At 47.5% G+C, this 22,754-nt stretch overlaps 9 protein-coding genes across 9 annotated transcripts; 2 read left to right on the top strand and 7 right to left on the bottom strand.

Moving 5' to 3' along the window:
* Nucleotides 1-57: 57 nt before the first annotated feature.
* On the top strand, nt 58-1,443 carry CONPUDRAFT_19217 (uncharacterized protein; the record flags this gene model as incomplete). Its single annotated transcript, XM_007774656.1, has 3 exons — nt 58-313; nt 368-978; nt 1,030-1,443. Coding segments are annotated over 3 exons (1,281 nt in total), but the record flags the coding sequence as incomplete, so codon positions are not given.
* A 149-nt stretch (nt 1,444-1,592) lies between these two features.
* Nucleotides 1,593-3,953, bottom strand: CONPUDRAFT_76345 (uncharacterized protein; the record flags this gene model as incomplete). Its single annotated transcript, XM_007774736.1, has 3 exons — nt 1,593-2,471; nt 2,746-3,768; nt 3,819-3,953. The coding sequence occupies 3 exons, from the start codon at nt 3,951-3,953 to the stop codon at nt 1,593-1,595; spliced, it is 2,037 nt and encodes a 678-aa protein (XP_007772926.1).
* Nucleotides 3,954-6,471: 2,518 nt separating this feature from the next.
* On the bottom strand, nt 6,472-7,094 carry CONPUDRAFT_76344 (uncharacterized protein; the record flags this gene model as incomplete). Its single annotated transcript, XM_007774735.1, has 3 exons — nt 6,472-6,576; nt 6,691-6,739; nt 6,853-7,094. 3 exons carry the CDS (start codon nt 7,092-7,094, stop codon nt 6,472-6,474), a joined length of 396 nt encoding a protein of 131 aa, XP_007772925.1.
* Nucleotides 7,095-8,939: 1,845 nt separating this feature from the next.
* On the bottom strand, nt 8,940-9,776 carry CONPUDRAFT_63444 (uncharacterized protein; the record flags this gene model as incomplete). Its single annotated transcript, XM_007774691.1, has 2 exons — nt 8,940-9,458; nt 9,510-9,776. Coding segments are annotated over 2 exons (786 nt in total), but the record flags the coding sequence as incomplete, so codon positions are not given.
* Nucleotides 9,777-9,838: 62 nt separating this feature from the next.
* CONPUDRAFT_40234 (uncharacterized protein) lies at nt 9,839-10,219 on the bottom strand (the record flags this gene model as incomplete). Its single annotated transcript, XM_007774666.1, has 1 exon — nt 9,839-10,219. A coding segment is annotated over one exon (381 nt), but the record flags the coding sequence as incomplete, so codon positions are not given.
* Nucleotides 10,220-11,467: 1,248 nt separating this feature from the next.
* On the bottom strand, nt 11,468-11,842 carry CONPUDRAFT_36709 (uncharacterized protein; the record flags this gene model as incomplete). Its single annotated transcript, XM_007774664.1, has 1 exon — nt 11,468-11,842. A coding segment is annotated over one exon (375 nt), but the record flags the coding sequence as incomplete, so codon positions are not given.
* A 394-nt stretch (nt 11,843-12,236) lies between these two features.
* On the bottom strand, nt 12,237-12,862 carry CONPUDRAFT_157915 (uncharacterized protein; the record flags this gene model as incomplete). Its single annotated transcript, XM_007774917.1, has 2 exons — nt 12,237-12,629; nt 12,821-12,862. 2 exons carry the CDS (start codon nt 12,860-12,862, stop codon nt 12,237-12,239), a joined length of 435 nt encoding a protein of 144 aa, XP_007773107.1.
* A 1,503-nt stretch (nt 12,863-14,365) lies between these two features.
* On the top strand, nt 14,366-20,391 carry CONPUDRAFT_76342 (uncharacterized protein; the record flags this gene model as incomplete). The annotated part of the gene is made up of 23 exons (XM_007774734.1): nt 14,366-14,403; nt 14,463-14,610; nt 14,776-14,827; nt 14,904-14,923; nt 15,471-15,574; nt 15,622-15,746; nt 15,842-15,966; nt 16,082-16,141; nt 16,214-16,259; nt 16,396-16,584; nt 17,626-17,712; nt 18,174-18,214; nt 18,529-18,617; nt 18,738-18,798; nt 18,896-18,912; nt 19,036-19,089; nt 19,298-19,473; nt 19,500-19,633; nt 19,685-19,896; nt 19,951-19,987; nt 20,053-20,159; nt 20,194-20,260; nt 20,308-20,391. The coding sequence occupies 23 exons, from the start codon at nt 14,366-14,368 to the stop codon at nt 20,389-20,391; spliced, it is 2,073 nt and encodes a 690-aa protein (XP_007772924.1).
* Nucleotides 20,392-22,297: 1,906 nt separating this feature from the next.
* On the bottom strand, nt 22,298-22,748 carry CONPUDRAFT_157914 (uncharacterized protein; the record flags this gene model as incomplete). Its single annotated transcript, XM_007774916.1, has 2 exons — nt 22,298-22,515; nt 22,565-22,748. 2 exons carry the CDS (start codon nt 22,746-22,748, stop codon nt 22,298-22,300), a joined length of 402 nt encoding a protein of 133 aa, XP_007773106.1.
* Between the last annotated feature and the right edge of the window lie 6 nt (nt 22,749-22,754).

Here is a 22,754-nt window from a genome sequence, read left to right as displayed (position 1 = left end):
GGCGAATACCTTGCTAGCCACTACTACACACAAACACGCCTCTCTGCCGGCGATCTCAACGTCTCGTTCAGCCCCAACCTCAAATCTCAGCAGGTATGGAGTGCCTTCTACATCTACGCTCTGCTTTGCCACCACCACGCTCAGGGCACACGACTTGTGGTCCCGCACGAAGGCGAGCAGCACAAGTGCTTCAACGCAGCTATGAAGCAGCGTAACCTATACATCGTGAACAGCGGCCAGGACGAGTTGCCCCATTACTGTGACTTGTGTATGCGCATGTGGAGGAAGACTGACAGCACCGGCAAGGAAACAGGTTGTAAGTACTTCAATCTCTTGTTTTCGCTTCAACATATCTTATTAAAGCTAGATAAGTGCCAAATGGCTGTCTCGGACGGCATCACCATTGGCCACTACATATGCAAAACTTTCCGGTGCACAAAGGCGCCAATCAGCACTCGCGAGCCGTGGTGTGAACAGTGCAAGAAGGAAAACCTCGCCGATCTCTGCACCGTTGTGGGCTGCAACTGGCCCATCGTTATGACTGTTCAAACCAAGAAGACATGCGATGATGAGGAGCATCGCACGATGGAGGTTCAAAGTTCGGACCGCGCCAAGTTGATGTTCGCCCTCAAGAGCCGACTCGCTCGCAGCAGGACATCGCGTCCCGAAGCCACCGTTGACGACACGGCATTAGATGGTGGTGATGGGGGCATTCTCGATGACACCGTCGACTGGTTTGACCTTGACGAAGATGGAAACATCAACCACAAACCGACCGCTAACCCGACAAACATCGGTGTACCCGACGCAGGACCCAAACAGCTTGCTGAGGCAGGCGCCCATGCCAAGAAGCCCAAACGTATGAGAATTCTCCTCGGAAGACGTCGATCGTACTGCGAGGTGACCATCGTGCACCCTTGTGGTGTGATACTTGCTCGCAGCACTTTCTACGGTGCCGAGGCGGTTTCAAACGTCCTTGTGAGTAACATATGTTTATTCTAAATGCATACCACTCATGTTTCACCATAGATCATGGTTAAAAAGGTGTTCAGCCTCCCGGGAGCCCAGAAACCAGACTTCTGGGTATACGACACCGCTTGCGAAGCCAAGCAGCAAGCCATGGGCGACCCGTGGTGGGATGACGTCAGGATGGTAGTCGACGTATGGCATCTCTTGAACAAACATAAGACAACGCACGAGTTTTGCCAAAAACACTGCAACCCCGCCGCATTCCCTGAGCTGCTGAAGGACGAGGACGAGGGCAAGGGCAAGGGCAAGGGCTGGTGGTTCAACACCAGCGTTGCCGAGCAGATCAATGTCTGGCTTGGTTCCTTTCACGCCATTGTTCGTGAGATGTCTCCTGTTCGCTACAACTTTTTTCTAGATGAAATGGTTCGCCTTCATAATATAGAAGTGATAGCAAACTTGAAGGCTAAGGGACATCGTCCCAGGCACCCACCCATTCCCCCCTCTTAGTTTACTCTCTTGTTATTTTCTACAAAACAAATATATTGCCTTTGACATGAACATGACAACACGAATGCGAGTGCGATGCAAAACTACAACATAACTACATAACCACAACATGTAGACTAGTCTGTGTCGGTCCCCTCCTCCTCCTCTTCAAAGGTCAGCGTTGGCGGTGGTGGGGATTCGACCTTGATTGGCGGGGACATGGAGATCTCAAAGGGATTGTCCTGGGTACCGAGGCCACGACAATGTGATGAAAGCGAGGAAGACTTGATGTTCGAAGGGGTCTTGAACTTGACTCGCCCTGTCACCTTTGACCAGTTGCCCTGGCTGTTGTACTTTGCCTTGAGAAAGGCAACCTGTTCACTGTACTTGAGTGCGTTCCATCGTCGTTCGCTGTCATTGACCGTGTTCTTAACGTAGCGGACGCCAAACACCCGCCAAAAAGCCCGCTCGAAGCCCATAAAGGACATCTTGGAACTGCGAGCTAGCTTGAGGCCGTAGTGGATGTCGTAGGCGTGCCATGAACCCGGCCACCATGTACGGCCGACTGTCTTCACCTTGGCACAAACAAGGGCCGGTATCGAAGGCGGACGAGTGGTGTCGTCATTGATGTTGTCGAACTTGAGATGGCGAAACTCCTTGGGCAATGCGTCAACGTCGACAACATGTGAAGAAGATGCAGGGAGGAGCAAGGAGGAGCAAGGAGGCATAGAGGGGGAGGGGGATAGAGGAGTCGTCCTCCTGCGCTTTGCGGATGGGGGATTAGGACTTTCGACAGAGGAGGCCTCGTCCGACATGGAAGTCACAACGTCGGGCGACGACAGAGGGAAGTTGTATCTGGGGCGTTTGCAACGGTGACTGCGAGAGGCAACAAGATCGTCAGCGCGGTGGGGGTCCTTCATCTTGATGAAATCGTGCAAGTCCTGGCACCCGCTCGCTTGGACATGGGCCCACTTGAATATGAGAACGTTTTGAGCATTGTCCTCATCGTCATCGCTCTTGAGTTTTCATTGTTTCTTGAGGCGAATGTTCGCGTCGACACCGATGTTGACCCATTTCCTGAACCCGCGATTCCATGTCTAGATCGTGGTTGCATCAGCGCCGAGAGGAGCGAGGTTGTTGGCATATGAGGATGTGAGAAATGACTTGAGATTGAAGTACGGGTATTGCGGAAGTCCACGATTGCCCTTGAGACACGAGACCTGTGCATCGCCCGGCTGTAGCACAAGTTAGACTGGAAAGACAATGGAAACATTGAGAAATAAAACGTACAGTGTCATAGCACACAATGGTAGCTTTTCGGGTGTCGTCGTCATCCAGTTTGTCACGCATTTGCTCTTGTTGGATCCGCTTCGTGACAGCAGACTGCTCTGGGATGTCTTTCCAGTCCTCGAACCAAGCGTCTTCCATCTGTTGCGTGTATGGTTGTCCTGAGGCCGACTGTGGGGGGTTAGGTTGTGGTTGTGTTGGCTGTGTCAGCCGTGGAGGCTGGGTTGAAGAGAAAGAGAAAGGCTCAATAGAGGGAGGCAGCGGTGACAAAGGGAGAGGGGATGGCTCCGGTGATGGGGGGGAGAGAGGGCGTGCTAGAGGAGAAGGTAGTGGTGAGGGGGTAGGGAAAGGTTGCAAAGGGCAAAAAGGCTGCAACGACGCAAGAGCATGAGGCAGGGTCGACGCCAAAGTGACTGCATATGCATGCTGGCTCGCCTCAATGGCAGCAAGCAGCGATGAGTAGAGAGGTTGCTGGGGGGGCTCAAGCGGCATAGCCTGAGACGTCGCATACTCAGCGTCAAAGGGGCCTGTGGATGTCGACGGTAGGCCCGGGTCAGCATATGTTGGCACCAGCGTGGAGTCAGGCAGGGCTGAAGGCGAGAGCATTGAGGACGGCGTGCGCTCCCATGCCTTTCCCTTCCCTGACACCTTCTTCGCGAGGTCCTGATCGTGCCGATGGGAGAGGATAGGGCAGTCGTTGCCGAAAAGGCGACATTGCGAGTAGCACAGTTCGCGTTTGCAGCCCTTCACTGTCGATCCGGGGCAGTTAGCCTCTGTGCAGGCCTTCTTGCCAGATCTCCGAGTCTTGGGCTGGGGCTGAGATGGACCCATGGCTGACGCAGATGTTGATCCAGACGAGGTGAAGCCGTCGATGACTGCCAAGGCAGCGACAATAGAGGACGAGGACGGCAGCAGCGTGCTGCTTAGCCGTGCAATGTGGAGGATCCACAGATGGGCACTACCAAGGGGCCAGAAGTACCAGAAATCGTACTTCCCTGGTGGCCAGCCAAAGTGCGACTTGAAGCACTAAGGCTATAGTTAGAATACAAGAGGTATGAGTGAGATATAAGACGCACCTTGACATGGAAGCGACCCTGGTTAGGGGTGTCACCGATAACAACAGACAGCCTCAAGAGTGTGAGGCAGGTGCAGAAGCCGCACTGCACCATGCCGTCCTCGTGTACATGTGGCTCTTCAGCCCCGACAGGCATGTCGACGCTGGAGGGGGGGTATTGCGGATGAAAGGAGGGGAAGATAAGAAAGATAGTGGTGGGGATAGAGGAAGAGCGATTGGCCCCAGACTGCTTGCTCTATATACCTACCATTGGTGGCTGGCAGATTCCTTGGGGCGAACATATAAGGAATTGGAGTTCAGGCTGCCAGGCACGACACGAATGGGTCACGTGGGATTTATTTCTTAGGGTTTAGTCCTCAGGCCGCACCGTGCATCGCCGGTCGCGCCAACCTGTGGCGCCGGTTTCTTCTGAATTCCCGCGCGTCCTTGCTTTGGCACCTGTGGAATTAACAAAGAGATGCAGGTGCCCATTGGTAAGTTGCACAACTGATTACTGGTGCTGGGACATCACCCTTAACAATATGCATGGCCCATGGGTCACAATACCAGTCCTGCTTGAGCATTAACAACTGGCTGGATGTGCAAGGTAAAAGTGCTGAACAGGTTGCAGCAAGATGTCACAGGTGGTGCAGGGCAAACATTGTTGAGGCAGTGGTGCTGTACATGTGCTTGAGCAACACACATAGTGGAGCTAGGTTCAAGATAGCAAAGAGGGCAAAAGTGAAGGGGACAGGGCAAGAGCAGAGGTGATGGAAATAGGTTGATGACATGGTGACAGGTGTATGATCAGTCACAGGTGCAAGTTGGCAGGGTTATTTGCACTTATTTGAACCCATGGGCAGCCAGTTATATATGGGTACCTGCACTTTATTTTGTGCTCTTTCTTTCCTGTTCTTTCTTGCTTTTATGTCACTGCCATGGGCAGTACATTTTCTGCAAACAGAAAAAGTGGATAATATGGCCCAGAGGGTTTATATCAAACAGGAGTTGCCAGGCCACAGGCTGCCTGGCCCTGTAGACATGTGCTGTAGTCAACACATTTTCTCTGCAAGCCAGGTAGTCCACAGTAAATCTGGCAGCAAGCAGAGGCAGACCCAATTCTTGGTATAATGCAAGCCACACACAAAACATATGGAGATAGTACTGCTGTATAAATAATATGTCCATACATACTTTGAATGTCTGCTCACCACGCATATAAAACTGATGCTGCTATAATGACCATGACAGGATACTCTCTTGTGACTGCTACCTGACCTGAGAAAACATTAATTACACTGCTGGAAAACTAGTCCTAGAGCAAAGTTATTTTGCATTGCCCTGGTCAGCAGGAATAGCCTCATATTGATTGTTTTTTTGGCTTCTTTTTCTTCCCGTAAAATTTGGGTATAAGTTTTTGTGGCAATGGTGGACCCTCAGTCACCTCGCCAGTCACTGCATTCAGGACAGTATTGTTGAGGGCCTCTGAGAACTGGCTTCATACCTGTTGTAAACTCAGTCAACTTTTGTCCAATTAGTAAATTAATGCTTATTACCTCAAAGCTCATTTTTGTGCTTGACACAGTACTTTTTCCAATGTGAGGGGACACTGACATATGGACTCCAGTTGTTCTGACAGCAATCAACACATTGACCCTATTGCACATACCAGCACCCCCAGCTTCAGGAGAATTGGTAAGCCTTCTCTGCTCTAAGAGATGTAGATATTCACAGTCAATGTTTACCTGGCAAAGCTATACTATGACATTCTGGAGATGACCTTTGATCAGATGCTCCCATGCTACAAGGAGAATGCCCTGGGTGCTGGTTATTTCAGTATCAGATGTGATAATACCTGCTAGTTGAGTAGTATATATAATAGCAGAAACATGCAAGTAAAATCAGTGATTATGCCATGGCCATGCAGTCCCCAAAGCTAAGCCAGAGACATCCAGGAGGTCCAGTAAGCAATATGTGCTGCATCACTAGTAGTAAGCAAGCCACCAAAAACAAGGGATTTTTCAAAGAGTTGGTTTCCCACAGCAAACTGAGTAGCTGGCAAGCAAAAAAAAAGTTCTGTACATTCCAACTTGTTAACCATATTGGTGAGCATTTCCAGGTGTGGCAGCAAAGCACCAGCAATAGCTACACTTGGGTTGGAAATAGGGCTTGTGAATAATGCAAGTATTTCTTTGATGTTGTCTGATATTATTGATTCCCATAAATGCTGCTATTTTCCAAGCTGTGATTAGCAAAATGTGATTAGTAATATGATCTTTTACTGATAGTGTGTTGAAAAGAATTCATTACCTTGATCTACCAATGTGCTTTTGGATCATTTCATAGAGTGTCTACCAAATCATCAAGAAAGATAGGATATGCAAGGTCTTGTGGTGACTGGGCAGATGCATAGTGATTCACTTACCACCACTTTACAAAGGAATAGAGCTTGCCCAACAAGTTGTCAGTGTCAACAATGCAGACAAAATACCAAAAATTTCCAAGTAGGCAAGACCCTTTTTACCTAGTCAGATAATTGCATGTGTCAGCTTTACCAAATTACATATTTTTACTGTCACTTATTTGAGGTGAGCCAAAAGAACTTGTTGAGCACAGATAGCACAATATGGCATGTCATACATGAGTCAGCAATCAGTAGGCCACAGAAAATTAGGCTACTCTTCAGGTTTGACCCCCACAAGTTTCTGAATAGTGGTTGCACTGCATGTATTGTATTCAAATTTGACTTGTGGACCCAGCTTGCTTGCCGGTCCATCATACTGCAAGTAAATTGCAATCAGTTTTAGCAAGTATCACACCTGACTGTCACCGGAAAGAACACTTAATAAGTGTTCCACACCTGTTAAGCACAAAACACTTCCAAAGTGTCTTACCTGTGCTAAATGGGGACATTTTGCTAGGCCTGGGTCCTGTGGCATTTGGCTGTGGAGTGTTTTTTTTTTAGTGTACATCTAAATACAAGGTCCCTGATGCCATGATTCTGATTAGATTAAGTTAGTGATAATACAGATTAAGGCAAATAATGCTATTGGCACCCTCCCCAATGGCTGAGATCCCCGTTCTCCCACCCCCAACATTTTTGGTGGCAATGTTTGAGTGCTCCCCACCCTTTCCGCTCAGCTGGGCTCAGCTGGGTGGTCCCATCCCACTGTCCTGCCATCTCCACCCCTTTCCTTTCCTGCCCCTGTTCAAGTCCCTCCTCATCCTGCGACAACCGCTGGCAACCGCTGGCACCCTCTGGCCTTCTACTATCAGCACCCCTGTCATCTCCTGCCATTGCTGTCTCCCCCATCCTCTGTCCTCAAAAACATGCCAAAAAGGGCATGCCAGTTGTAAGTCCAACAAAGTTTGCTGCTGAACACATTGCTGACTGCTCATTTATTACCTTGTGACTTCCTTTCCTTCATCCTCCCCTTTGTTTTTGTTGTCCGCCCTCCCCACTCACTCCTTCCCTATGGCCTCAAAATGCAGGATCAAGTCCGTTTGAATGGAAGAGGACATCAACTTGCTCAAGGCCCAGGACTTGGGAGGAGCATGCACTGCCTCTATGACTTCCAAGACGAGGAGCATAGTATCAGTTAGGAAGGATGTAGAGAAGGGACAAGAAGCTCATCAGGAAGCCTTTGGTGGTATGTTTCTCATTATCTACGAAGGAACTAATCAGATGTTTGTCTAGGTATAACCTCAACATTATGCGCCCTCTATAATGACTTTGCTGTTGCGTCAGGTACACCACCCAACAAAAAGTTTGCAGCTCACAATGCTGTGTATCCCGGTAATAAAGACAACAGATTAATGTATGCATCAAATTAAGAAGGTGGGAACTGTGCACATGCTGCCGGGGAAATTGATGAAGGTATTCAAGCCACCCTCAAGGGTTTGTTTCTGAGGTGTGCTATTACTCTATATATGCTACTTCCTGGCTGAATAACCCTCAGGAATGACTCCTGCTAACAGCTGCAAATGCACTATGAAAGGAATGAATATGCAGACCACGAGTGGAACCACCAACACAACAAACTTGTTCATCAATATCTCAGATGGTTCTTGAATTCTTGTGATCAACCATTGCTTTCTGAAGACCCAACCCAGCACACCTTCTCAATCTGAGTCCTCTCAATCAACAGTATGTCAAATGTCTTTCTTTTTGAGGCTAACTACCATTGTATTCAGAATCAATCTTGCACATAGTGCTGCAGCACAATGAGGAGCTAGAAAACATAGCTCTGCTGCATTATGGCTTTCTAAGCAATGCTCCAGAGGTCCTCAAGACTGCCATTAACCTCTACATGCTGAAAGTATACTACTGTTTCCATTGATGGCACACTCACCTTGGTATCCAGCCTTTTGTGTGGATGCTGTGTGATATCAACAATGTAAGCAGCCCCTGACAATATATGATCCTGGCTAACTGGCTCACATAGATTGACTACTCAACCACCTTTTGAGAATCCTTCTTGAATGCATGCAACATTGATTTACATATTTTCTGCACGATTCACGGCTGCCTCCAATCAGTGATGAGATGCAATACACCCGACTGGTGCTCGCTAAATAGGTGCTCCTGTTGCTACTTTAAAGTACATCTTTTGTCTTGACCAGTGATTTATTTATATGTATATTTCTTTTGCAACTGAAAGATGAAGTACAGCTGTACCCAGCAGTACAGTATGCTGCAGATGGCAACATGTTTGTGTGTCGAGTTGAGTCAGCAGGCTCCACTGACTGCAGGGTCTTTAAGAGTGACTAATCAAAGAGCCTTGTGCATCTGCCGAGACAGCACTGCTGCAATTTTTAGATGGTGCTGCGGTTACTGGACGAGCCAGCAACCTGGGCAAAACATATATTTGGTAGACATACAGCTAGCGTAGCAAGTAAACAACCAAATGTAAGTAGAGCATAAGTAGCAAAACGTAGCTAGAAACAAGTCTCAAAACCTCTGACCCGTATTGCCTATTTGGAGGTTTTTTTTTTAAAAAAAAAAAAGTATGTAGAGAGGCAAATGAGAGTAGCGGTGGAAGGGGGTGGAGGAGGGGAGACAGTAGTGTTACTTAGCTAATAGAAAGGCATTCAAGAGAGCAGGATGCTTGCACATGTAAATCTTCCAAGTGTCGGAAGACCATTAGCCAACTGCCTGGATCCGTTCAGCGGGGATGCCGTCCTCCGCCATCGCTGTAGCACCCCCTGAGCGGAGTGGGTGACTGGCGATGGAAAGTGGGAAGAGGTCATGCAGGCGGTGCATAAACCAGGTGCGGGTTGGGAGGGAGCTGTTCTCCCGGACCCATAAATGGGGCTTAAATGGCCACTGTGTGTCATGCTTTTTGAGGTAAGCAAGGAAGGCATCGTGCGGCGTTGGCTGGAGGGTAGACGCCAACATGATAATTTTGTTGCCTTCAAAGGTTTTATTGGCCTTGTGTTGGGGGAGGTTAAAAGTGATGATTGAGGCTGAGACGGTAATGGTGTTGCGCATAGACAGTTTGCAGTGGTTGAGGAGGCTGTGCTGATCAGGCACCATGAGTTTGCTGGTGCACATGAGAGCGTAAAACCCAATGAGTAGCTGTGCAAGGAACAAACTGTCATCATAGGAGTCTTGGGGATAAAGCAAGTCAGCCGCAAGTTGGAGATGCTCTTGCGAGAGCGGCTCGGTCCAAGTTGAGGGCAATCCACACCAACAATGAAAACCTCAGAGGACCCTGACAATGAAGGGGTGCATCTGGATTACGCAGACCTCAGGGTAGAGATGTTCAAGCTGGTTGCATATGCCTGACAAGTAGGATGTGATTGACTTTGGGTGAATGTAGGTTTGCATAAACACTATGTATTTGGCGAATGTATCGGTGGTAGACTGAAACGGGAGGTGGTGAAGACAGCAGAAATTGAGGTACAAGTTGAGTGCAGACATGTATGCAAGCATGGTGGATGGGTCAACAGTGTATCCTAAAGTAACAGCCACTTCATGGTTGACATGACCTGGGTGCGGGACGTTTGGCCATCACTGCGAGGCGCACCTGCCAGATCCAATGGGAGCGCAAAGGTCTGGATGTTAAATCCAGGACAGAGGTATGCTGCCTTGGCAAACTTGTGGCGTGACACCGCATCTGCTACCACATTATCCTCCAACGTGATCCACTTCACCCGTAGATCCCATTGCTTCTCAATGAGTACATCCACGGCAGCTTTAATGAGACTGTTGTAAGCGGGTTTGGCTGCAAGCGTGGAGTAGAGTTGGACTGTGTTCTGGTTATCGCAATAAATGAGCAAGCAGGAACCATCCAGAATGACAGTCAGGAGCAGTCGCAAGGCACACAGCACACCAAGCACTTCCCAGTAGAATATGGGCCTGCTTTCTCCCATGACATCTGCATAGAAAGCTCCTGCAATAACAGGGAACCAGACACCTATTCCCCTGAGCGATGCATCCATGAAAACAACAACAGCCGACTTGTATGCTGTGCAATCCCAACAGATGGAGTCAAAGAAAAAGACACCTGAAAGTGTACGTAGATGCCTGAGCCCCCAAATGGAGGTCATCCATGGTTGCTTTGTTAATCCAGACCATAGCATTGGGCAGATTCTTCCCCTCCAGCTTGTGGTACAGAGCGGACAGGGATGGACGGATGGGTGGGAAGACATTAAGGGACCATTGATGTACCCCATCAATTGCTGACACTTGCGTACGGTTGGACGCTGTCCTATGCAGGCAAAGCTCTCGATAGTCTGTATGAGGACCTCCCGCTTGTTGTCTGGCAGAGACACTGACATGTTGATGACATTGACCAAGAAACCGATGATGGTGAGCGTGCTGCCATGTATCTGCTTGGCCTCCTCATGAGGCATCCATGTCTCATCCCATAACTCCAGAGTCAACACTTGCCCCACGGGAAAAACACGAGCGTAGGGCACATAATAACACACAGACAGAGGGCGTTCAGCTCCGTGGTCATTTTCTACATAAAGAAAGGCTGCCCGGACATGCTGACAATGAACCGTGAGCCACAACATGAGCAACATGTACACATGCCATAAACACCCAGCCACGCGCCCGCCAAAGCAATTGCACCAGTCAATGTAGTGGTTGGTTCAAGCCGAGCATAACGACCTGTTGTATTTGCCAATACAGGTGCATCAGAATCAGGCAATAAGCACTCTTGACGTCTGACTTGTATTGTCGGAAAACTGGAAAGGGGCGTTCTGACGCAAAAGCAGAAAAGCCGTTGCCAACGCGTCGAATTGGCCACTCCTTCGTTGCAACAGCATTTTAATACTGTCAAAATGGCATAAACATGGCATCAGAACACATTCCGATTGGTTCATTGCCAGTGTAAACGGGTCACAATGGCGTTGGGACGGGGTTTGGATGGCGTTCGGAAGGCGTCTGTACCCTTGCTGCAGTTGCCAACACGTCAAAATGGGTAGCGGAACATAATGATGCGTCCAGACACATCCATACGGGTTTCAGGTTTTTCCGACATATAGTGTTGGCACCTCGTTTGGGTGCTCTCTCCTCATCTCCCTGAGTGCAAAGGCTAAGTCATGGACAGTACTGAGCATCATCCCTGCAATGTTGGCATGGTCGATGTGGGAGTTTGGAGCATACAGATCCTTGCTCTGGTCCATAACCAGGCAAAATTTGTTGGAGTTGGGCTTCGGCACAACATGAATGGGTGAGCTGTACATGCCTGGCAGCAAGTTGGCCCCGAACAAAGGGGAGAATCTTCCTAGTTGGATTTCCTTGTCAATCTGCATTTGCAGAAACTCCCTCTCTGGCTCGTCAATCACTGCCCGCTGCGACTGGTCCCAAGTAGAAGGGTAAGAGTCAGGTGGACTATGAGCAAATGGCCAAATTCCAGTACAGAAACCACTGCATGCAGAGGAGACAAAGGATTGGTTTGGATGTGCAGCCAAAAGAAATTCGAAGCAATCAACGTCTATTGGCAAGATAATGCAGAAGAGATCTGGGTTTTGCTGTATTGCAGAAGTAACAACCGAATCTTGTAACATAGAGAGAGGAAGACACGGAAGGGGCTCAGCTGTCTCAGTCCATAGAGCTGTTTTACTAGTGTAATCAGATGTGCGTGAGCAGATGAGACCCTGTCGTGCTATGGGGCCAGCGTCATTGACAATCCATCCTTCACTACTTGGACTTCCCACACTCAGTTTGGGGGCGAGAACCCCCACAGCGGCTGCAGGCATGTCAGAAGACACAGCTCAACTTGCTTGAACAGGCATTATGGTTATAGTGGTGGCACACCTCGTCGGCCCATCACTTGTGACTTGACCCACTGGATCCACCAACATTGGGCTGCCCAAGAGAGACGGCAGCAGCAGCTGCCCCAATTGTGCTGAGATGCAAGATGCGGACTGACTCAAAGGCAGCATAGTCATTGAGAGCAAGGTGGTGCTGCTGTCCGACAAGGTTTCAGACAGTGCAGTCGTAGGCAGCCACTTGCGGGTGAGCAGCAGAGATAGTAGAGTTGAATAGCTGGCTAATGTGCCGCAGGTAGTTGGTGAGCTCTGCGAGGTGCCAGGGAAAGACAAATTTGTAGGCGTTGATAGTGTAAGTCTGTACCGTGATCCATGGCCTGTGTTGGGTGATGGTTTGCAGCTTGTCAGAGCCCTTGAGCATGAGCTCAAGGATGTTACCAATGTCCGTGACATGCTGGTTGCTGACGGCGCTTGAGTTGATGCTAGCGCTGACAATGTCAAGGTTAACAGAGGCACCCTGTATGATGTTGAGCCACTCTGTGCTCGGGAAGAAGGGAGCCTCCACAGTGTTGATGATTGACAATTGGACCCGCTTGGGCTTGAAGGACTAGACACCGTAGAGGTGTAGGGTTTTTGTGCACCCCTGCTTGGGCGTGAGCATGAGGTAGTGAGGGTTGAACGGTCGGTGCCAATGGCAGGTGGACGTAGGGTTGTCTTCTTCGTCTCTGTCTTGTCCAACTCCATCATTGGAGCTATCGTCATTGGCCGCTCTCCTCTGTACTCATTGCTGATGTCTACCTCTTCCACCTCTGGCTGAACTGCCATCCTCTCCTCTAGCATGACTCCTAGCCTCCCCCAAAGATCAGTCAGCATCTGCTCCACTACAGTGCTCCAACTGCTTTGCCTGTGACTCATCCTCCTCAAGGAGTGATGGCACGTTGCTTCCCTCGTTTGACAGTGGCCAAATGCGACTGCTCATGTTGGTCGAGGATCTTGTTGTATTTGTTGTAGAGGTGCCTCCGATCAAGGGCAGGGAGTTGAGCCTCCTCAGAAGTGAGGTTTTGAGGAGTTGCTGGCCTGCATCAAACTTTTGCTTGATCTGACCGGTAGAATAGAGGTCAGTGATCCCTGTGGATAGCCTGGAGAGCAGACTCCGCAGCTTCAATTTCTTCTGGTGCAGTTTGTGAGGAGCTCAGACTATTTTGTCCAGACATGGGGCTGAGGTTCGATGGGAGGAACAACTAAGTAGCACAAAGAGATGCTGGCAAGACACCAGAGTGAGCAAAGCAGCCAATCTCTGGGGCCAATATTGATACGTACCTGGCAAGACGCAGGGGTGAATGAAGCAGCACCAACCCAGCGTCTTGCCCACCAGATATTTGAGGTTCAATTTGGGACTCCTATGTTGTGCTCATAGGAGTTGTGCCTTAGTGAGGTTTTCATCTGATGTTCCCCAAAATGCGACATGCAGAGGACATTGAGTGGGTGCACCCGCTGTGCAGGCAAGAGCGGGTCTGCAGCGGCAGTGAGCCCACATGGTCTGCATACAGGGAGAGTTGCATGCGCGGCACGTGAGACAGTGTGTTCAGTTCACCAAAATTGCGGGCTTGATTAGACTAGTGTAAACAGGTTTAAACCCGACTATTTCATCCCATGGAAAGAGGTTGATGTCTACAAAGATGAAATTTGTGGCTGTAAGCAGCCCTTGGGTTGACCTGTCAAAGTGCCTCCTGCTAACCCTAACTTGGATAACAACACATTATTTATTGCATTTGTTTTTGACATAGCTGGGCTTTGGCCTTATCTATTATGTAAGCAGGCAAGTGACCAAGCATGTGATGGGTCTGGACTATGACATCATATGATGCAAGGACCACACAATATGGCATGCTTGTATTACTAAGTACTTTGTATTCCTAATATGGCAGGAGCTCTACCTTTGGATACATAGTCTATGTGCAGCTGCCCAGTAGTATATAAAGACTGCAATCAATGACTCAGAACTCCAAGAAAGTTCTTTTGGGATTTTTCCTTAGCTCTGTTTATAAACCTAAATCTCAGGTCCTTCCCTTGAGGCATCTACTTCAGCTCAAGCCTCATCTAGGGTTAGGGTTAGTCTTTCTCACTCATCATCATTTTTTGTTTGTGTGTGCAGTGACTCCCCTAGTTAAGGATTGCTCACATGATCCAGATATTTACAAGAAGGACAACTTTGATGACAATGGCAACCAGATGGGTTGATGCACATTGGACTTCCGTGTCAGCAGACCAGATGGTCCCAAGAAGACGCTTGACATATACAAGACCACTGATATCTTTGTCTTTGCATGCAGGCATAGCCTTATGCAGAAAGTGTGTGAGATGGTTTGCAGTGGTGAAATGTGAGTTGGCCATTTTTCTATGTTGCTGCTAATCTAACATTGTTTAGTGTTAAATACAGACTAGCTACAGTCATCCATCTACTCAATGTGTACAGTGACAACATTGACCTTGGACAGGACATGGGCTGTGCCTTCAGCAAGACTGCATTCTCAAGCCCTCTCCTTTGCAACAAAGTGCACAATCAGAACCTCAAGATATGCGTCAATGTATGTCATGGGTACGTGCACAGTTGCCTTTGCCAGCTCACGTACCATCCCTTGTACATTCCTGGTGTTGGACTGTTGGACCTTAAGCAGATGAAGTGCATCTTCTCCGCATCAAATTCTGCCACGTAGATCATCTGATATGTGTCAATGTTCCATTTCATTCAGGGCCTCAATCTCCATTTCCAGCAGTGGGATGAGGACAGATATGCCAAACTCAGTAAGTATTGAATCACTTGATCTGCATCACTAACACCTTTTTAGGCAGTTTTTTTTAATACAACAAGTATCAACAGGCACTCCAGATCATCACCAAGTATGCCCCTGAGGTTGAGGCTATGTGTTAGCAGCTCAACATTACAGCTGCCAAGATTGGCACATGGCTGAAGCTTGAGTGCTTGTTCCTGACAAACCTCAAAGAAGTGCCAAATGAACAAATGCTTGGTGCTGTAAATTCTGTGCCTGCCTGGAAGTATGCAGAATGTTCAAGCTAAGCTCTGCTAGGGATACCGTGTCTTGGAACACTAGCGTAAGGACTTGGAGGGGAAGTGTAGGGTAAGTAGTTGACTGTAGCAACATGGAGGGGATGGGAACAATACCAGAGGACTGGCGTGTAGAGAACAAAGGTGTTGTAAGTCTCTTCATTCACAGTTTGTAATTATGCTTTGACTGCAGTTGCAGGGACACCTAATTTTGTTTATATGTTGTAACATCACACTCACTTGTATTATGTAATGTAATACGCACTTTTTTTGCTGTCTTGCAATTTTTGTCTGTCTCACTTCCATTGACCTTAGCCATGTTGCTCCTAGCAGATCTACCCTACAACTCAAGTGACACGACCTAAGTGAACAACCAAGCAGATTCCAGAGGGTATCCGGCAGTTTAGAACACTCATGGAAGATATACACAACCTTTGCCAACGACCTCTGTTGGACATCAGGTGGATATGTGATACACATCACAGGTATGTACTATATATGAAACAACTATACATAGCTGACCTTTTGTTAGGACTCAGGATTGGGTGGCCATCCAGGTGTACATGAGAGTAGGACAGGAACCTTGCAACAAGGTCAAAGCCAACAGATACTCAGTGTTCATCAAAGATGAGTATGCAACATGTGTTTCCAATAGTAGTAAGCCATTTCTGGGTCTAAGTCCTTGTGTCCACTAAGATTCATGCAAGGGTATTTTTTCTGACTCCAGTTCCATGATGGACATCTTGCACGAGATGGTGACAGCCTGGCACACTCTGTTGCTGGAGGAGAAGGTGGCTTGGACCAAATGCTCTCAACAAAGCCAAGAAGAGGCTCGCCGCAAAGCCAGCCAAATGAACAAGCCAAGCAAGCAATTCATGTGAGTCCAGCCACATGTCAGTAACACTGTTGACACCATGTTCAAGAAATAAATTGATCCATTGGTACGCAGCCTTACTTCTTGTACTTATGATACTTGCTAATATATTTAGTAGGTTGCTGAAATCACCCAAAACACAAGCTGCAACATGCTATACCTGGTCACTCATGACAAGGTAACATATTAATACAGGCCTTGGAACTTTATATCACTGCACCTCAAAGATGTGTGCTTTTGTCTATTCAAGGTGACCCTGGAGGAGATGACTATGCATCTGGATGTCTATGTCACAGGTGGCTTGGCTGGAGTATTGCGGATCACAAAGGAGAAATAGAGTACTATGCACAGGAAGGCAGGAGATGGTTTTGAATGGCTATTGTGAGTACCCAAGTTTCTATTCCCTTGCTTGCAGCTAACTATATAAAATAGGAAAAATACTACAAACCCGTGGTATCCTGCTGGAGAAATTCCCGTGCTGGATAGAGTGGGCTAACTACAACAAGTTGGTCCTCAACTATGGGGTTGAGCTCCACAGATTCCCAGGGGGCATCATCAAGAACCCCAACAACATTACCACCTGCACCCTCCTGAGCAAAATAGAGGCGACCCTCAGGGAGGGTGAGTGCTACTGGTGTAAGCTTGATTCGGGAAAGTGGGATAAACTCAAGAAGGTGGAGAATTAGCACATCCTTGTGAAGTGGCTGTCTGGTGGTGAGACTATGAACAGGGAAAAATGGATGAAGACAGCTCATCCCACAAGGCAGCTATCTCCATTTCTGTTTCTGTTTCTGTTCCCATCCCCTGTCCTCTTCTTCACCTTCACCTTCACCAGCCTTGTTCTTGATGCCAGCCCTGCTCCCCCCATACCCTTCTCCAATGTTGTTGCTATCACATGCGCCCATGTCCTCTCCGCATGTTGCATCCTCTCTGCATGTTGCACCCTTTCCACACTTTGCACTGGGCATGCTATTGTTGTCACCTTTTCCAGCACAGTCTACACTCTTCATGGTGCCCCTGTCCCCTATATCTTCACCATCATCATCAGCATTTTCCATGTACCTGTATCAATTGTTCACAACTCCACATATGAACTATATCTCACAGTTACAACTTGACACCATGTATACCGTTTCTCCAAGCCAGGCCTAGACCAGACTCCTAACCAGTTGGTCAGACAGGATGATGTGGTGCTGGAATTGCCTTTTTTGGACCAAGTTCCAAGGTCATTGATCTGACTGACTGGCAACACTTGCCTTGCCAAGATTTTCCCATCTACTAAGTTCCCCTTAAATAGCTGTCATTTGGCAGGTGGAAAATTTTTGGCAGGGGCAAGTGTTGCCAGCTGGTCAGACAACTGACTTGGGAACTTGTTCTAAAAAAGGCAATCACCACACCAAGTCAGTCCATCTGACTGGCTTGTTAATAGCCTGGCCCTTGACCTGGACATGTTATCAACATTGCCTCAGACCAGACCTTTAACAGCTAGTGGCTACTTTAGTGACCTTTTTAATAGTACATACAAATAGTCTATACATGTTATAAATACTCTCAGCTCATTATGATAGAAGCAATAGTAGTCTAATCCTTATAAATGTTAATGAACTTTGAATAGAAGCCATCATCCAGTAAATTATAAGCAATCAAATTATGGTCTGACAGACTTAGAGAAAAATTTCCAGATCAATCATGTGACTGGCTTCCAGGTCCAGACATTATCCCAAATGAATACTGGAAACCTCTGGAATTGTGAGTCTATATGGCTTATACCTTACAAAGCTTATGATATCACATCTTTATACATTATGTTTATATTACATGCAATGCCGGGGAGGTGGGAGATGGCAGGAGATGGCAGGGAGGGACTTGAACAGGGGCAGGAGAGGAAAGGGGTGGGGACTGCAGGACAGAACAACCAAGCTGAATTCAGCTGAGCAGAAAGGGTGGGGAGCGCTCAAACATTGTCATTGAAAATGTTGGGGGTGGAAGAATGGGGATCTCAGCTGTTGGGGAGGGTGCCAATAGCATTATCTGCCTTAATCTGTATTATCACTAACTTAATCTAATCAGAATCATGGCATCAGGGACCTTGTTTAGATATACACTAAAATAGAAACATTCTGCCACCAAATGCCCATGGGACCCAGGCCTAGCAAAATATCCCTATTTAACACAAGTAAAACACTTTAGAAGTGTCTTGTGCTTAACAGGCTTGGACCACTTATTAAATGTCCTTTCCAGTGACAGTCAGGTGAGTATCACAGAAAACAACCTGTTTGGCAATATGAGAAATATTACTATTTTCACAAATGCTGCAGTGTCAGTCTATTGAAAAAGGCATTTTGATTACTGTGGACACAATGAAAAAGGACCCAAAGACTTTTTTGGACCACATACCATGATATCTACTGTGTCTCCTACATTGGATATATGGCTGTTCCATATGGTTATCTCCAATAGAAAATTGTGAATGTCAGATTTATATGATGCAGGGAAAGAGGGCAGGGGTGTTGCCATGATAAGTGCCTCCTGTTTGTTAGGGGAGCTTTTGAATGCATTGCCTAGCTTGTAGGTGCTGTTATTGTCTTGGTACTGCATGGTGATATATGCATCAGAGCAGTGTTTGGTTTCAGAGATCAAGCAGCTGGCAAGATGTAAGAGCAGAAATTAAACTTAGTTTCCTGTTCTAGATGAGATACATCAGTTACAATAAGATACAAACATTGAGAGTTGATCTTTGTAGCAAGCTCATCATCACATTCACCATTCAACAGTCTCAGAGGCAATGGTTTAAGTGCTACTTTCACTGAGGGCTTTGAAAACAGCATGATCTCAGTGAGTCATGTGCTTACCAGCATTCATCTCCATTTGTCTCTGCACGCAACATGGCTAGACAGCATGTTTTTAGAGTTCTGATCACACAATATTACAGACACCAAAAGCTACCAGGTTTCCTTGCACAGAAGCTTTTTGTTTGGTCTCTGAGCTTAAGGGTCTTGAAGAGAAAATCAGGACTTTGACATAAATTTTTTGCACTTGTGTGTTTTTGCTGACATATACATTATCATATAGTGCCATGCTTAGAGCTGGTACAACACTCCCTAAGCCTACAGCTGACACCAACAAGTATGTCAAGGTAGAACTGGATCTGGTATTTGGCCTGCTTTTTGAGACTTCACTGTATCCCAATATGGCCAGCTTTGTCCATTTCCATGAGCCAAAAAATGTGGACAAAGTCTAGATAAGAGAAGGAGTGCAAAGCACAAAAGAACTCAACTGCCAATGCAAACAATATTGCTGACAAAGATGATACAAGTAGCAACAATGGCAACAGTACCCACAATAACAAGACCACCACCAATGCAAACATCAACACCAACAATCCAGAGCTCATCAGCATTGTCACAAATGTCAGCTGGACACAATGCACAAACATGTTGACCACATTCCATGCATTTTGTGAGGTTGGTGGTCTCCCTACCACATGGTTGAAACTCAAGGTCAACTTCAGTCAGTTGTTCTACTGGACCATGCAGATGTTGCCTCCTGCCTTTGCATTGCCCCAAACATCTGGAAGATCAAAAAGTTTGCAAGTGACAACTATTTGCAGTGGTACAAGTACCACATCCTTGATTACCACAAAGGCAAACCATCTGGAGGCTTAACTCAGGTGAGTAGCCCATCTTCCAATTGTAATGTACTTACATCATGCAACTGCTAGTCCACTCTACCTCCCTCTCCACCAGTTATAACTCAGGCAGCTATTCCCAGGCCTGCAAGCAACTCAACATCTGCTCCTGCTGAAGCTCCTCCAAACACTCCAATGCATGCTTCAGCTGAAGCTCCCATGAAATTTTCAAGCCTTGGCTCCACTGAAGTACCCACAAACATGAAAGCTCCTGCATGTATAGAGCACATGAATATTTGTATAGAGTAAGTTGCTCTTATATACTGATTATTGTATCTTATTTATTTATATATGGATAGCAACAATGAGGACGATGAAGGTGACTCTGCAATGCAGGTCAGCTCAACCACGCAATTGGCTTCAATACAACTATACCTAGGGTTCAACCCAAAACAACTTAGCCTACTACATCTATCAAAACACCATTCACAGCTGCTTCTGGTGAATTCCTCCAAGTATCAACAGTGCTGTACCTCTTGCAACCAACTCCAGCCTGCCTGCAGCTGCTGTAATCTGGTTGAAAGCTGTTACTGTTGATTCAGAGCTGACTGCCAAGAAGTGGGGCTGCCAGACAAAGCCAATCAACAAATCCAAGGCTATGAGCGGGTGGTGAGTGCATTTTTGAGTTCTATTCTACTATTAACTCATTGGTGCAGGTTATATTGCCAGTTCCTCTTGTAGAGAAGGACCAGAACCTCACAAAGCCCATGATCAAAGTAGTCTGGAACAAGCTCTTGTAGGAGGAGAAAAAAGTACATTCAATTTCATTGTTGTGTTTGTATTGAGAATTCTGTATCTAGCAATGAGAGCTCTACTGGAAACAATTGCTTCCCAAGGATGCAAACAGCATTTTTATCCTCTCCAAGAGATCTCACATGCCCAGGCTCACTGTCTGAATAATCTTAACATGCTTTTTCCTTGTATGCTCTGTTTTGATCTGTTTTGTGAATCTGGATATGTAAACCAGACAGGTTCTCTATTTTTCTTGGCAATCTCAGCTGGTTCTGGTCTGTGCTTTTTTATTGGCTCATTGTTTATTTGCTCTGAGACTACATCAATGTTAAGGTTTTGGTACAGCTCTATTCTGGTCTATACAGGGCAATGCAATCTGTGTATGTATCAGGCTGCTTCAGGATATGCAGGCCAGGTCTCCAAGTATGTCCGGTCAGCAGATGGGTCAAACACCCGAGGATGTCGGGGGCAGTGGTGACCGGCGGTCGACCAACCTAGTCCTGCCAGCCGCTTTACCTACCAGCTGGGTAGCCTGGTAGGTGACCTCATACAGGTCTGTGTTGAGGCTGCCGCCACTCTGGTCTGGGGGGACCTGCCCCTGGTGTGTGCATGGGTATGCCAACCACCACCAGGTCGAGGCTGCCATGCCCCAGGAGGTAACACCCACTGGCCAAGGTATCCAGTAGGTGTCAGGACAGCCCTACGCCAGTAAGCATACCATTCCGGATAGGGTACCCAGTAGGTGTTGAGATGGGCCTAGGCCAGTAGGCATACCATTCCGGCTAGGGTATCCAGTAGGTGTCAGGACAGCCCTAGGGTAGTAGGCATACCATTCTGGCTAGGGTATCTACTCCATGTCAGCATTCCAGGACAGCCATGGTACCACAGGAGAAGCGCTCCAGGTGGTGCATGCAGTGTATGTCAGGGCAGCCCTATGACTCCAGGAGAAGGTTCTGGATTGGGCATTTGGTGGATCTCAGAGCGGCCTGTGGATGGCAGGGGAGGGACTCCCAAGAGGGATGCCCGGCCCATGTCAAGATGACCATAGCAGTAGGGAAGGAGGCTCTGGCCAGGCCTATGTAGCCAGTGTCAGATGAGTGATGGGACCTGAGGTGAATTCTTCTGGATAGCCCATTTAGCCTTAGCTCAGTAGTGAGTCAACCCAATGAAAGCTCAAATAAGCTGCATGCATATATTGGTGTGGTTGGTGCATGTTAAGAGCCAGCATATACTGGGTCAGGATGATACCCATCATATCTGGAGCCAGGTATGTTAGAGCAACCAGCCGGTATTGAGTACATGTATCTAATGGTCATGGCTTATTAGTATATGAGATAGTAATGTAGATGACCAAGGCTTTACAGTTAACATGGCTATTGCATGCATATGAGGTACTGAGGTGCCTCCGGAAGCACTTAGACCTGACATGATCTTCAGTATGGAATATGTATCATTAGGATGCTGAGTTCCCACAAAGAGCCCTCCTGTACACAGCTACTCATCTCACATACCGGCCTGAGGCCAGCCAAAATCTCAATCTCTCACAGTAGGCACAGCTAATGTTGACTCCGGAAGGTATCAGAAACAGATGTATGTAACATCAATACTGTAGTGGTGAATAGCAAGATATTACAGTGTCATTACTGCCATGATGAACAATAGCAACAGCTTGCTTGACCGGAACTGGCTGTATGCAAGGAACTTGTATTGAAGGACTTGTGGTCATGCTGGCTGGAAAAGTGCTAGCTCACTTAAAAACATATGCAACAGGACACAGATTAAACTTTATCACACACTGTTAGTTATATGAAACACTTCACAATTGATTAGTAGACTACTAGTGCTCTATTTGACATGTAGGATGGTAACATAGATCATTTAACTACAGCTCTGGAAGATTGAGGGGGAAAATACCTAGCAGCGAGCAAGGGCGTCAGTCAGTCTGGTCAATGCCTCCAGCTGGGCATCGACCTCTGCTGCTTCAGCTGCATCAAGTTGCGCTTGGTCAATGGTGTTGGCCTCCTCTGGCTGCTCTTTATCTTCCTCCTCCTGGTCTGTCTCTCCATCTGTGTCCTTGTCTCCAGTGTCTGGTACCAGAGCGTCTTTTGGAACCCACTCCTCGTCATCAGAATCTGACAAAGGTAAGATGGGAAAGAGGAGCAGTGAACAAATCCAGCTTACTGAGTTTGATGTACTCGCACTCCTTGGGAGGTTCACAGGGCAGACAGTACGTCATGCTTCCTGAGGGGCCAGCCACCGCACTGGCTGAGGTACCGGTGTCGGAAGTTTTCGCCAGCATTGTCTTCTTGGATGGTGCAGACCCGAGGCCGTAGCGAGTGGCGGTGGCATTGTACTGGGGTTGCATTGCGTT

This window comes from Coniophora puteana, assembly GCF_000271625.1.
Source record: "Coniophora puteana RWD-64-598 SS2 unplaced genomic scaffold CONPUscaffold_13, whole genome shotgun sequence".
In the NCBI taxonomy this organism is placed as follows: Eukaryota; Fungi; Basidiomycota; class Agaricomycetes; order Boletales; family Coniophoraceae; genus Coniophora; species Coniophora puteana.
The sequence above is the reverse complement of the archived record's forward strand: the minus strand, read 5'-3'. Positions and strand labels throughout refer to the sequence as shown.